At 47.8% G+C, this 14,910-nt stretch overlaps 2 protein-coding genes across 2 annotated transcripts in view; one reads left to right on the top strand and one right to left on the bottom strand.

Annotated features, from left to right (window-relative positions):
• Positions 1-580: 580 nt before the first annotated feature.
• Coq10a (coenzyme Q10A) lies at positions 581-7,027 on the top strand. Its single transcript, XM_075954615.1, has 5 exons — positions 581-998; positions 1,541-1,687; positions 4,668-4,860; positions 5,309-5,410; positions 5,637-7,027. The coding sequence occupies exons 1-5, from the start codon at positions 859-861 to the stop codon at positions 5,802-5,804; spliced, it is 750 nt and encodes a 249-aa protein (XP_075810730.1). The 5' UTR covers positions 581-858; the 3' UTR covers positions 5,805-7,027.
• The window catches only part of Cs (citrate synthase), a 25,189-nt gene continuing 17,263 nt past the window's right edge, over positions 6,985-14,910 (bottom strand). The window contains exons 7-11 of the mRNA XM_075954614.1: positions 11,703-11,902; positions 10,746-10,875; positions 10,521-10,622; positions 9,529-9,738; positions 6,985-8,518 (exon numbers count right to left, since the gene is read on the bottom strand). Coding sequence (XP_075810729.1) covers positions 8,348-8,518; positions 9,529-9,738; positions 10,521-10,622; positions 10,746-10,875; positions 11,703-11,902 — 813 coding nt within the window. The 3' untranslated portion in view covers positions 6,985-8,347. The remainder of the gene's footprint in view (positions 8,519-9,528; positions 9,739-10,520; positions 10,623-10,745; positions 10,876-11,702; positions 11,903-14,910) is intronic.

The raw sequence follows: 14,910 nt of genomic DNA, 5'->3' as shown, positions 1-14,910 counted from the left end.
TCTGGCCTACAAGTGAGGGCGCCTTAAAAAAACAAAACATGTCTTATGTTTGGTTTGAGACTGAGGCTTGCCTCAATGTGTAGATCGGGCTATTCTACAACTGGCTATGTAGCCCAGGCTGGCTTGAAACTCGTGGCAACCCTCCTGCCTCGGCCGCTGACCTCTTCTCATAAATATTAAGGGGAAATTGTGTTCCTAGGGACGTTCGTGAAGGACTGCGAATTCAAGGCCAGCCCAGGAGAAGAAGCTGAATATCTTGTCTAGAATAACGAGGCGGGGGAGGGAGAAGAGGGAGTGGAGAGCGATGGGAAATTCAAGTCAGCCCAGAGCTTGCAACGTTAATATCCTTTCCCAAAGACACAAATCAGCAGCAGACACCGCGAAGCCCACCGAGCTGAGCGGGAGCCTCGCAATGCTAAAGGGCTTGTGGAGCCCTAGCTCGGGACAGCTACGGACACATCTGCCGTTGACCCGCCCACGACGTCGCCTCTGCGCCTACGTATCAGGTCCTGTGACCACAGCCTCGCCAAGTAGTTTGTGCCAGCCGACCTCGCTCCCCCAGCTTAATCGCTATAGCTCCTCAGACGCGCACCCGGCGCCCTCGCTCTCTCGCCAGAGGTGTCAAAGAAACTACATCTCCCGACAGGCAGCGTTGCCCTTTCCTTCCTCCCTCGCTCTCCCACTCCAGATCCCTGGCAACGGCGTGACGTGAGGGGACCCGGAGCTGCGGTCAGTGCTAGCCTACTCGGCGCGCGGGCCGGAGCAGGGAGAAGGCATCCGGAGCCCGCGCCCGCCGCCCTTCCCGCCCGGCCTCCTCCGCAGCCGCCGCAGCCCCGAGGACCAGGGACGGGCGCGCGCATGGCCTCTGCGGGCGCGCGGAGGCTCCCGGCCCCGACGCGCGCGGCCGCCCGGAGCTGCTGCGGCTTCTCGCTCCGCCCGGGCACGCGCGCGGTCCCGCCCCCGCCCCCGGGCCCTCCGCGGCCGCCGCGGCCAATGAGGTGAGAGGCGGACCCGGGCATCCGCTCGGGACGGGAGGGGGTCGCCCGGCCGGCACCCCGAAGTTCTGCGGTGGAGGGTGGCAGCCCTTACATGGCGGGCCGGAGAAGGGTCGGCATTGGTAGTGCCCTGGGAGCCCGACTGGAGCTCTGGAGATACAAGTTACATGCTCGGGGTGGTGCGTGCCAGCCTCTTCTCGGCTTCGCGGGCGCCCTGGCTTTGATGGGCCCGGCCGGACCGTGGGCACGGGGATGCTACGAGTTTGCTTGCAGCAGTAGCGTTGCTCCAAAGGCAGCTGGCACCTCGGCCGTGTCCGTCTTTTTCCCATCCCCACCCCTGGCCCTGTCCTCAGCCGCCCTCGACCTTTCGCACTCGTGACTGCCTGGCCAGCCAGCCAGCCCTGCTAGCTGGAGCAGGTGCTGGGGGGAGAAGGGCTTGCCCGAACGACCTTCCTCCGTGATGCATCCCTCTTCCCCTTCACCTGGAATTGGCTGAATACAAAAAAAGAACCGTGACGCTGCCTCTCCTTTCCTTTTGGTGCTAGGTTTCTGATTTCCTGTAACCTCTTCTTGCCTCGCGCTGCCCAGGTCTTGGCGGCTGAGGCTGGCCTACCTCCCAGTCGTTCCTTCATGGGCTTTGCTGCTCCCTTCACCAACAAGAGGAAGGCTTACTCGGAGCGTAGGATCATGGGGTGAGCATCCTTCTCTTCCACTCCAAATAAATAACCACGTGCTAATAGTTGGTAAAATCCATATTGGACCACCCACCTCCCCAGCAATGTTTTTGCTGCCAGCCTCCCAACCTAAATTTCCCTCCTCGGTTGCTCTGCCCCTGCATTAAATGAGTCTAGAATTGGGTTACCTCATAGAAACGTTATCAAGTACAGGCCGACCTGTATGTAATCTCAGCTCTGGAGGCCAGAGGCAGGATTGCAAGCTTGTAGTCTCCCTGGGTTACATAGCCCAGAGCCTGCGTCATACATATTATACACACACACTTGAGACAGGGTCTCACATAGCCTAAGTTGGCCTTGAACTTCTAACTATCCTGTCTCCACCTACCTCTCTAGAGCGGGGGTTACAGGCACGTGCCACCGTGCTGGTTTCCTGCAGCGCTGAGGACTGAGCCTAGAACCTGTGCATGCTAAGAAACCACTTCCCAGTTTGTTTGTTTGTTTGGTTTTTGAGACAGGGTTTCTCTGTGGCTTTTGGAGCCTGTCCTGGAACTAGCTCTGTAGACCAGGCTGGTCTCGAACTCACAGAGATCCACCTACCTCTGCCTCCCGAGTGCTGGGATTAAAGGCGTGCGCCACCACCGCCCGGCGTTGTTTGTTTTTTTTGAGCCAGGATCTCATTATGTACCCCTGACTGTCCACCTTGTAATTATATAGACCAGACTGGCCTCTAACTCAGAGATCTGCCTGCTTCTGCCCTGAGTGCTGGGACTAAAGGCTTGCATCACTATACCAGGCTTCATTTTTGTTTTGTGACAAGGTCTTATTATGTAGCCCTGGCTGGCCTGGGACTTACAGAGATCCAATGGCCTCTGCCTCCCAAATGCTGCGATAAAGGCATGCATCACCATACCTAGCTGCAACAAAATGCTTTTAAAAACTTATAAACTATAGGGTCTGGAGAGTCGGCTCAGTGGTTAAGAGCACTTGCTACAAAGCACCCAGGTTTGATTCCCAGCCCCACATGGAGGTTTACCACCTCTTCAAGCGCCAGCACACACATCGTGCACAAACATACATGCAGACAAAGCACTCATACACATAAAAATAGGCCTAAAGATTGTTTAACTATGAAATGGTTTAATGACTCCAGCTCCAGAGATCTTGCATCCTGCTCTGGACTCTGTAGGCACAAGCATTCATGTGCCCATACCCTCCCCGAAACATACACATAATTAAAGAAAACTCAGTAGTGACGAGTACATGCTTACAACTTTAGCACGCTGGAGGCTTAGGCAGCAGGATCCCTATCAGCTTCACCCCACTAACCTGCACTACAGGCTACACTGCTAGACCTTGTTTAAAAACGGGGTGGTGGTGGTCAGATGGCTCTGGAGGCTGCCAAGAGTGATGACCTGAGTTTGATCCCCTGGATCTACATGGTGGAACGGCAGAGCCCACTCGGGAGTTGTCTTCTGATCTCAGAGTGCACTGGGGCACAGCTCCCACACACAGATAAACAAATGCAAAATACTACGTAATTATTTGAGTCAGGTCTATGTAACAGCCCTGGACGCCTTGGAACTCACTGTAGACCACCTGCCTCCTGAGTGCTGGGATTAAAGGCTTGTGGTACTAGAAGTAACATATTAAAGAAGAAAAAGACCGGGGCTGGAGAGATGGCTCAGAGGTTAAGAGCATTGCCTGCTCTTCCAAAGGTCCTGAGTTCAATTCCCAGCAACCACATGGTGGCTCACAACCATCTGTAATGAGGTCTGGTGCCCTCTTCTGGCCTGCAGGCATACAAGCAAACAGAATAATGTATACCTAATAAATAAATAAATATTAAAAAAAAAAGAAGAAAAAGATGCGGGGTATTATTTTGAGCCTCGTTATGTACTAGCTGCTAGGCTGAATGGGTGAGCAATCCTAAGTGCTGAATTACAGGTGAGTACTATCAAACCTGTTTATTTTTTTAAGAGTTTTAATGATGTGTAACTGTATGTGGGTGTATGCACATACATGAGTGCAAGTGTTTTTGGAGACCAGAGTTGATCCTCCTTACAGAGGTTGTAAGCTATGGGTTCTGGAAATCAAACCCGGGTCCTCTGAAAGAGCAGTCAGTGCTCTTAACCAATGGGCCATCTCTCCATCCAGTGTATGTGGTGCTGGTGACTGAACCTAAGGCTTCACGCCAAATAAGTGTTCTACTAACTGAACTATGCCTCCAGTCTATACAGGTAGGTATTTTACATAAACTGTCTCATTTCATCCTCACAAACAAATGAACCGAGTATTATTTGCTCGTGTATTATAGATAAAAGAAAGGAGGCATAGGTAGTTTACCTAAGACCACACTAATAAGTTGTAGAGTTGTTCCCAGCACTGCTGAGGCAGGAGGATCATGAATTGGAAGCCAGCTTGTGCCCATAGTGGTTTAAGGTCAGCCTGAGCCACAAAAGATTGTCTTTTCAAAATAATCCAATGGCAGGGCTGGAGAGATGGCTCAGTGGTTAAGAGCATTGCCTGCTCTTCCAAAGGTCCTGAGTTCAATTCCCGGCAACTACATGGTGGCTCACAATCTGTAAAGAGGTCTGGCGCCCTCTTCTGGCCTTCAGGCATACAGACAGAATATTGTATACATAATAAATAAATAAATATTAAAAAAAAACCAAAATAATCCAATGGCCCAGCACTTGGCACCAAGCATAAAGACCCAATCAAATTTGATTCCTCAACTCCACAAGCTAGAAGAACTGGCTGCTTTTTCTCTGCTCTCCACACGTTTTACAAAATAGTAAAATGTAAAAAAAAAAAAAAGACTTGGCTACCAATAAAACTGACATCCTGTCATCTAAAGCCTCTATCGGGATAAAATAATGTATCATCCAGGTCTCTTTGGGTGCCTGGTTTGTGGGCAAAGATTGTGTCAGGGCCAGTGGCAAGGAGGACCTTGACCCAGCCGGCAGCTCTTGGTCTCCGATTCCTTTCGTTCTAGGTACTCAATGCAGGAGATGTTTGAGGTGGTGTCCAATGTCCAGGAGTACCGAGAGTTTGTGCCGTGGTGTAAAAAGTCACTGGTAGTATCCAGCCGTAAGGGTCACCTGAAAGCCCAGTTGGAGGTTGGGTTTCCACCTGTCTTGGAACGTTATACCTCTGCGGTCTCCATGGTCAAACCACACATGGTCAAGGTGAGGCCTGTCTGGGAGGATTCAGGGTATTTTCCTTAGCAGTTTCATATTCAAGGGTTATTTTTGGCCTTTCCTGTAATTACTTGATTTCTACGTGTGAAGTGTTCGCCTAACATTAAAGGGAAAGTCAGTTATCGTGGTGGTGGTGCGGGGCCAACCTGACATCACACATACTATGCAGTAGTTCCACGAAGCTAAACCCTCAGACCCTCAACTTTTCTAATGCTGTGGCCCTTTAATACAGTTCCCCATGTTGTGGTGAGCCCCAACCATAAAGTTACTTTTGTTGTTACTTTGTAAGTATAACCTTGCTACTGTTGTGAATCATGTGACCATCCCTGTTTTTGGATGGTCTTGGGTGACCCACAGGTCGACAATGGCTGCTCTAGCTCCTTACACTACCCCTCTTAACAATGGGAGTTAACTAGCCAATTGTATCCTATTCTAGGCGGTTTGCACTGATGGCAAGCTCTTTAACCACTTAGAGACTATTTGGAGATTCAGCCCTGGTATTCCTGCCTACCCTCGAACCTGCACTGTGGACTTCTCGGTGAGTCAGGTTTCGTGGCACAGACCTTGGACCAGGCATGAGGGTAAAACTAAGCACTAAACACTTCACTACGTATTCAGAGGTCTAAGTCTCTATCAGATTTGCATTTTGCTCGTTTTAAAGTTACGCTTCTTAGGTGATGTCTGGAGGGGGATGTAAAGAAGGCAGTTCAGATTAGTACCCTTCCAACATGGTCTTGAAGTTTCTGTCTCTTATGCATTTCCAGATTTCCTTTGAATTTCGTTCTCTGCTGCACTCCCAGCTGGCGACCATGTTTTTTGATGAGGTTGTCAAACAGAATGTTGCTGCCTTTGAGCGCCGGGCGGCCACCAAGTTTGGTCCAGAAACAGCCATCCCCCGTGAATTGATGTTCCATGAGGTGCACCAGACTTGAGACAAAGGATTGTTCCCTTGCCTCCACCCCCTCTTCCCACCCAATTTTTATTTATTTGTTTTGGCTCTTGCTCAGAGAGAGGTCTAAGTTTCACCTCTCGATTCTTCCTAAACTGGGCTGCATGCTGGCTGGACATGTGGGGAAGATAGCACATATGGAAGTGAGATACACAGCAAAGAATGCCTTGTGCCCACGGCTGTTTCACACCGAATAAACCCAGAGCTGTAGTCTCTGGACCAGGTCAGGCGGATATAGTAGTAACTTCCTCACACAGAGGTACTGGCTGGCAAGTAACTTTGACCCCGCTAAGATTTCTCAGGAGAAGCGAAAGGCAACCTGCCTCAGCTTAGGAAAGTGTCCATGCTGTCTGACGGGTAGAAAGCGAGGAGCTGCTTCACACCAGTGCCACAGAGCAAAGGAGGAGGAATTCCTTAAACAGTGTTGGGATGTACCTTTTTCTTCCACGTGGCCTGAGTTTTTATAAAACTTCAATAAATTGTGACAGTGTGAATTTGCTTTTTTTGGTATTGTTTCTCAGAGTAGGGGCGGGGGTAACATATAAGCAGAGTAGAAGTCACAGCTTCCTTTCCTGTGGGAATGAAGGTGTAAGGCAGCCTCTTGGACACGGCGTCCCTGCTAACTATAGTAGCACACCCTGCATGCCAGGACCTACTACCTACCTTCTTGCCTATTTATAGACTTTTTTTCCAGAAGGCCAGCTGTAGCAGGACAGCCTTAGATCTCCCATAATCTAATGCCCCCAGGACCACCCCTTATTTTGGGAGGCCTCCTTAGGGAAAGTAGTAAGGGAGAGGCACTAACTATAAGTACCCTCTAGTCTTAAGTACTAGTCTTAAGTCTGGAGCTAGCAGTCCTCCATTTGTCCTTGGTACAGTTCTTGTCCCTTTCACCCACTGGGCTAGACCAGCTCCTGGATTAGTCAGGCAAGTACTTGTGAGGTCTCTATAACAGAGAGGGATGGGGGTTAAAGGTAAAGGACTCCCCAACCTTGGGAAAAAGACTGAACGTCTTTGGAAAGCAGCCTTCCCTCTGCATGTCCAACTCGCCCGAAGAAAAGGGGATATACACAGACTCACTTCTCACCCACTCGTGCAGACCTTCCTACCATATTTCTTACCTCATAATGATTCTTTCAGGCCTATGTAATAGCAAGCTCAAGCATTGTTAATAAAAACATTTATTATTTTTCATTTTATACAGAACATCTGAAGTCTGCATCATGACTTAACAGTCACCCAGGGGTTTACAGTGTGTCCATCTCAACAGTGTGGTGCTGGGGTTTGGGTTCCACACAAACGCAGGCAGGAGTCTGGGGTAGGGAGGGAGCACAACAGGAGTGTATCTCAACCCTTTCTCAAAGAAAAGGCAATATAGCTTCTGAGTCACTGGAAACCTGTACAGACGGGGCTGCTAAGATAACCACCATACTGTGAGCTCGTAAGGGAAGAGCAAGAGTGACCTCGATAAATAAAGGGACATGTCCTCGACGCAGGGGATCAGAAGGCGGCTCACTGTTTTGAATGCCCTCAGCCCTAGGTCCAACTGATATTCAGAGGGAACTATGTCTAATCGCAAGTCATTTTTCTGTTCAAAAAGAAAGGCTAGAACCCCTGGGACCAGCCCATGAAGAGGCTGGTCATTCCTGAGCCCTTGTTCTATGTGCCAGAGCATATTAACAGGAGAAACCAAGGTCAGAAGAGAGTGGCTTATGTTCCATGGAAGTAAAAGGCCTAGTTCACATTAAGTACTGAAAAGCCAAATGACTGGGAAGACCACAGATCACAGACCTGCTAAGAGAACCCTAGCCGAGGCTAGGACAGGGAGACCCAGAGCCTCCTCAGCTGAGGCACAGCAGGTATAGGAAGTCTGGGAGGAAACAGAACACTTGCAGACCTTAATTTAATGGTATAGTTTAAAGAGAGAAATAGAATCAAATGCTGGGTACCAGTAAAACAAATATGCCACTTATGGCCACCTGATAGCATCAAAAGTTGCCAAATAACCAATATTCATTTCCAGCTAACCAATAGATCTTTCTAGGAAGTGCTTGCGTACACAGGAAAAGGCCTTAGGGTTTGACACAGCTGACACTCAACATGATTCCTATGGAAACAAACAGGGCCTGGCCCTGGCCTCAGTAGCTCAGAGGGCTGGTAGGGTAGAAGCAAAAGCTTCACAGAATGACTGCAGCTTTTCTGTAACCTGCTTTGACCTAAACAAGAGGAGCCAGACTCTCGCTCTAGAGATGGTGGGTAGCCAGATCTAACCTGACCACATGCATTAGTCCTGGTCATCCTACAGTTGGTAGACAACTCATACCAGGGAGGGAAGTGAGCTGGTGAGGGAAGAAGGGGTTGCTTTTCATCTTTTAAGTCTTAATTTATATTTTAACTTCAAATGTATTTTCAGTGCCTCGGATACAGGTTAATCTTAAGTCTTAAAGGCCCCTGAAACAAAACAAAATTATACTTTATTTTAAGCTTCCTCGTTTTCTTATAGTCAGTTTCCCGCAATCTCCCGTTTTACCCTGACTTAGAGTCCACAAACTTCATCAGACCGTCCGTGCTCATGGACTTGGGCCTCTCTAGAGGGAAGCCTAGGGCTCTGCTCCAGATGAGCTGTGCCAGCACACCCAGCGCTCTCGACACTCCGAACAGGACCGTGTAGTAATTCATCTCCTTCATGCCATAGTACTGTTAACGTAGAAGAGAAAAAAGCTTTATTAAAAGCCAGGCACACACAAGTCTATGGCAACAAAAACCTTAGAGACTCCATTCCCCCTTTTATCCATAGTCTTAGCCCACTCAGCCTTAAATAAATAATTTGAAAGAACATTAGGAAAAGTAATACAGCTGCAGCTCAGTCAAGAGCTCGACTGTGTCAAAGGGCTCTGTGAGGGACGCTAGAGGAGACCCTGCTCTAGGGGAACCCGGTGCTGTAGACCTGAAATTCTATCTACTTTTACTTAAGAGGCTGAGGCAGGAGGTCAAAAGCTTAAGGCCAGAGGCCAAGGAAACATCTTGGTTGGTAAACGGTTTGCCTTTCGAGACTTAGGACCTGAGTTCAGATTCCCAGCATGCACACAGAAGCAGGGTGTAGTGGCATATACCTGAAATCCTGTGAGCAGGACGACCCTAGAGGTTCACTAAGAGACTCCAAAAGGTAAGATAAAAAAAGTCTCCAAAATGTAAGATGAAAAGTAACAGAGGAGGGGGCTGGAGAGATGGCTCAGTGGTTAAGAGCATTGCCTGCTCTTCCAAAGGTCCTGAGTTCAATTCCCAGCAACCACATCGTGGCTCACAACCATCTGTAATGAGGTCTCGTGCCCTCTTCTGGCCTGCAGGCAATACATGCAGGCAGAATATTGTATACATAATAAATAAATAAATATATATATTTTTTAAAGTAACAGAGGAAAACACTTGACATCACCTCTGGCATCATACATGTGCCAGCACACACATAGACACATAAACACATTTACCACCAACTAACTAGAAAAAGTGCCAGACCTTAATTCAAAGCACTTGAAGAGGCAGTGGATCTGAGTTCCAGGTCAAGCTGGTCTACACAGAGTTCCAAGCCAAAAGGGCCCTGCATGAGGCTTTGGGTTCCTCGCCCTTATTCTGATTAGGGAGTTTTGTGCAAAGCAAAGAACAAAACAGTGGTACAGTGAGAAGGCAGGCAGGGAGAACGGACTCACCTGGAGCAGCACCCCACTGTGAGCATCTACGTTGGGCCAAGGATTCTTGGCCTTCCCTTGCTCTAAGAGGATATTGGGCACAATCTTGTACAGCTGAGCAACCAGCTTAAACAGAGGGTCGTTAGGCAGATGTTTCAGAGCAAACTCTCTCTGGCAGGAATACCGTGGGTCAGTCTTCCTTAGCACTGCATGACCATATCCTGGGACAACCTGCAAAGGGGGGCGGGGGTCACAGAGCTGGCATATTCAGGAAGAACTGTCCCCATCCAGATCATTTGGTCCTGATCGCTCAAGCAGGACTGTAAATTCAAAGTCAGCCTGGGTGATTCAGTGAAAACCCTGTCTCTAAATAAAAAGATAATGCAGTCCGGCGGTGGCGGCGCATGCCTTTAATCCTAGTACTCGGGGAGGCAGAGCAGGCGGATCTCTGTGAGTTTGAGGCCAGCCTGGTCTACAAAAGCTAGTTCCAAGACAGGCTCCAAAGCTACAGAGAAACCCTGTCTCAAAAAAATCAAAACAGGGCTGGAGAGATGGCTCAGCGGTTAAGAGCACCGACTGCTCTTCCAGAGGTCCCGAGTTCGATTCCCAGCACCCACATGGCAGCTCACAACTGTCTATAATTCTAATTCCAGGGGACCCAACACCCATGGCAAATCACCAATGCACATAAATAAATAAATATAAAAAAAAATCAAAACAAAACAAAACAAAAAAATAAAGAAAGAAAGCAAGCAAGCAGCGGCTGGGAAAACAGGTAGTAGAGCACTTGCCTTGCTAGCCAGAGATGCTGGGTTCAAGCCCAAGCATCATAAAAAAGAAAACTAAATCCACAAGGCAAACAAATGGGGAAACAATAAAAGAGGCAGTTTTCTAGCTAATGCAGGGGCTGCTTTTATTCTTTTATTTTTTTCCCTTGAGACAAGGTCTCAATAGCCTGGAATTGTCTTTCAAATTTCAGTGTTTGGGTCTTAGTCTCTTTCTTGGTTGCTTACCCGTCCTGAGTTGAGTGTATTCCAGATGTAGTCTCGTAACTTCTCATCTGACACGTCTTTGCCAACTTCCTTCTGTAGCTGTGTTAGCCAGACAAGCACTTCCTATGGGAAGTTTAGGATGGGAAGAGGAATGTCAATACACATGCCAAGGAAAGGGTGTCAAGATGGGGGACAGATCATGTGAGTAAAAAACACAGACGGGGGGGGGGGGGAAGCTAGTCTTACCTGATTGGCTAGTCCATGGAGCGGCCCTGCCAGCCCATTCATGGCTGCTGCAAAGGCCAGGTAGGGGTCTGAAAGGGCACTGCCCACCAGGTGGCTTGTGTGGGCACTTACGTTACCACCCTCATGGTCACTGTGGGGACATGAGGCAGAGCCAAAGTGAGAAAGGAAAGGGCTGATTACAACAGACACTGCTTTTCTCTCGTCAGATCCTGGCCTTCTGGGATCCTGACACCCTAGCTGGTCAGCTGTGCCTACTCCCTCTCTCCACCCCCACTTCCATTGTTAGGGTCAAATACAGAGCTCAAAGTATACATTAGCACTGAGCTACAGTCTCAGCTATCTCCCCCATTTTAATAATGGTGACCAGAAGAGGGAGCTCCTGGAAAGCTGACGGACTCGTGTGTTTTTTTCAAATCAGAAGCAATTCCCCTAAAACTTTCAGCTTTTCTTCCTTATTTCTTGCCAAGTTTCAATCCTTACAAGATGTTTCTACCTATACCCCTTTGCTATACAGGTCATCTGTTCCTAGATAATAACATTAAGGAACTTTAAAATGTAGTCCTACCCCTACCCTCATTGCTGGGCACGGTGGCACACGCCTTTATTCCTAGCACTTGGGGGGCAGAGGCAGCTCTGGAGGATCTTTATGAGTTTGAGGCCAGCCAGATCTATATAGTGAGTTCCAGGACCAGGGCTATGTAGAAAGATTCTGTGTCTCCAATAAAAACCTCAAACCAAATCAAAGAGTTTCCCATCAATCCAGGGTTGCCTCCCCACCCCCTATCCCCCCTAGACAGTTCCTGGCTGTCCTGGAACTCGCTTTGTAGACCAGGCTGGCCTCAAACTCACAGAGATCCGCCTGCCTCTTCCTCCTGGGTGCTGAGATTAAAGGTGTGCACCACCACCACCCAGCTCAATCCAGGCATTTAAGGGGTATAATTATTAAATCTAACTTACCTGTGGATGGTGAGGTACAAACGCATAAGCTCGGTGAACTGTGCATCAGTATAGCCTAACATATTGGTAAAATTGTGGGACCAGTCCAGCTTAGAGTCAATGGCCCCAATGCTGCTGCCTTCCCGGTAAAGATTCCGGTAGATTTTTGCTGCAACACAGGGTAGCTTCGCAATCAGGTCCATACAATCTTCATAAATCAACTGATTAAAGAAAAGGTGGAGAAAAGAGGAATTACCTACAAAGCATTAGGCTGCAATATTGTTTGTCCTTCATAGACAGTGTCTGAGTTGACTGCTGTATGCTGGGAAGTTATATATTAAGTATATTTCAGGGTACAGAATAACAACAACCATGTACTGAGTAAATTACTGCATCCTAGGTTTCTAATAACCCACAATTCTCCATTGTTTCCACCCTCCTCAACGTAAGAGCACGCATACACGAGCTGAGGTTCCTTAGTTAAGTATCAAAGTAACCCGTGAACCTGATGTGCCACACTGCGATGTGCTGAGGGTAGCAGAACTTTACACTAGACGGACATGCTAAGGACACCTTTACATCTTCAATAGCACATAGTGAGATCAGAGGATGACTCTGAAGTCCCTTCCTTCCTGCCACCTTTATGTGGGTCCTGGGGACTGAGGTCAGATTCCTGGGATTGTACACGTGCTTCCACCTGTTGAGCCATCTCACTGGCCCGTTTTCTAAAGTTCATTCTTTCTTTCTTTCTTTCTTTTTTTTTTTTTTTTGGTTTTTTCGAGACAGGGTTTCTCTGTGGCTTTGGAGCCTGTCCTGGAACTAGCTCTTGTAGACCAGGCTGGTCTCGAACTCACAGAGATCCGCCTGCCTCTGCCTCCCAAGTGCTGGGATTAAAGGCGTGCGCCACCATCGCCTGGCCTTTATTTCTTTATTCTAATGTTTACTCTTATAGTTTAGATTGCATTGAAAACTTATTACATATGTTAGGAGTCAAAACAGTGTTGACCAATTATTGAATAGCAAGAGCTTCAAGGCTTTAGATACGTATTATGCTAGATCTATTATACAACGTTTTGAAACACGTATACTTTGATAGAAAACTTGTGCAGCATGTAGGTGGCCTGGACTCGATGCCTAGCATTTGCCTAAAAGTACATCCAAACATGGGTGGAGAGATGGTTCTGCAGTTAAGAACACTTGCTCTTGGGCTGGAGAGATGGCTCAGTGTTTAAGAGCATTGCCTGCTCTTCCAAACGTCCTGAGTTCAATTCCCGGCAACCACATGGTGGCTCACAACCATCTGTAATAAGGTCTGGTGCCCTCTTCTGGCCTTCAGACATACACACAGACAGAATATTGTATACATAATGAATAAATAAATATTTAAAAAAAAAAAAGAACACTTGCTCTTGTAGAGGATCCCGGCACCCAACATAGTAGCTAACAATGATCTCTAACTCGGTTCAGAAGATCCACTGCCCTCTTCTGGCTTCCACAGACACTTCATGCACAGACAGACTTGTAGACAAAACATCAGTACATATCAAAAATAAATCTTGAAAAATATACCAAGAAGAGTACACTAACTGGTTATTGAAAACACATACACAAGTAACATTATACAGACCAAGCAGGTCATATTTACCTATTTATACACATGCACGCACACACATGCACCAACAATTAATAAAAATAGATGTAATAAATGTGAAAGAGAGCAAAGATGGGAGGGTCTGCAAAAAAAGGGCAGGCAGTGGTGGCACACACTTTTTATTCCCTTGAAGAGTCTTGTATGTGAACAAACCCAGGCATAATTGCCAGGTTGTGATGGCACATGCCTTTAATCCCAGCACTTAGGAGTTAGAGGCAGGTGGATCTCTGTGAGTTCGACACCAGCTTGGTCTACAGAGTGAATTCTAGGACAGCTATAACAATTATTTGAGCAGCAGATGTAAAAGACCTGAATTCAACTCCTGGATGCCACATGGTAGGAGAGAACCATGTCCTGAAAGTTGTCTCTCTCTGTCCTTCACATGCAAGCTTCAACACATAAGCACCCCCAATTCCTCTAGTCTCAGGGGACCCAACATCTGGTCTCCATGGGCTCCTAAGCACATATGGTGCAAATAAACTCACAATGGCTCAGACATATACACATAAATAAACCTTGAAAACTGTTTGCCTAGTATGCAAACAGCACTCAGTCCTCAGCATCTTATAAAATGGTGCGATGGCAAGTGCCTATAATCCCAGTATTCAGGAGGCTGAAGGTTCACAGGTTCAAGAACAGTGTGGATTATACAGCGAGTTCAAAGACAGTAGTAGTAAGTGCTACCTACATAGCAAGATCCTTTCAACCACCACCACCACCACCACCACCACCACCACCACCACCACCACCACCACCGTTTACAAAAGCAGTGCACATAAGGGAGGTGGGGGTTACTTTCCCTATGCCACAAGATGGCTTAGTCAGTAAAGGGCGTACGACTCAAGCACTCAAACACGAGCATTTGAGTTTGAAACTCCAGCACCCTTGTAAAAACCCAGGCAAAGCAACAGTATCTATAACCACGATGTTGGGAAGGCAGAAACTGTTGGATCTCTCAAGTTAATTGCCCAGTCAGACTAGCCAATTCAAGGGGCTTCAGTTTCAGTGAAAGACCCTGTCTCAAAAAATAAAGTGAATGTAAAGTGGAAAAGATAAGACCCTTGGTGCTGACCTTTGTTGCACGTGAGCGGGCACGCGCGCGCACGCACACACACACATACACGTCACTTTTCATTTTAGGATTCTACGAACAGGACGTTAGTCTTTGTCTCTCCTGCAGTATCTTAGGTGGTCTAGCCCAGAGTGACTGGCATCAGTCCTCCTAGACTACAGTGTGATTAGCTATCAGTCCTCCTAGGCTACAGTGTGATTGGCTAACAGTCCTCCTAGGCTACAGTGTGATTAGCTATCAGTCCTCCTAGGCTACAGTGTGATTATCTCAGTCCTCCTAGGCTACAGTGTGATTAGCTATCAGTCCTCCTAGACTACAGTGTGATTGGCTATCAGTCCTTCTAGGCTACAGTGTGATTATCTCAGTCCTCCTAGGCTACAGTGTGATTAGCTATCAGTCCTCCTAGGCTACAGTGTGATTATCTCAGTCCTCCTAGGCTACAGTGTGATTATCTCAGTCCTCCTAGGCTACAGTGTGATTAGCTATCAGTCCTCCTAGACTACAGT

This window comes from Microtus pennsylvanicus, chromosome 20, assembly GCF_037038515.1.
Source record: "Microtus pennsylvanicus isolate mMicPen1 chromosome 20, mMicPen1.hap1, whole genome shotgun sequence".
NCBI classification, from domain to species: domain Eukaryota; kingdom Metazoa; phylum Chordata; class Mammalia; order Rodentia; family Cricetidae; genus Microtus; species Microtus pennsylvanicus.
Note: the sequence above shows the minus strand (reverse complement) of the source record. Positions and strands in the feature narration are given on the sequence as shown.

Excerpts from the sequence above, each read along its gene's own strand:
- Coq10a (XM_075954615.1), top strand. The coding sequence starts at position 859 with ATGGCCTCTGCGGGCGCGCGGAGGCTCCCGGCCCCGACGCGCGCGGCC. Across the intron at positions 999-1,540 it reads CGGCCGCCGCGGCCAATGAG|GTTTCTGATTTCCTGTAACC; the intron begins GTGAGAGGCGGA and ends TTTTGGTGCTAG. Across the intron at positions 1,688-4,667 it reads TCGGAGCGTAGGATCATGGG|GTACTCAATGCAGGAGATGT; the intron begins GTGAGCATCCTT and ends CTTTCGTTCTAG.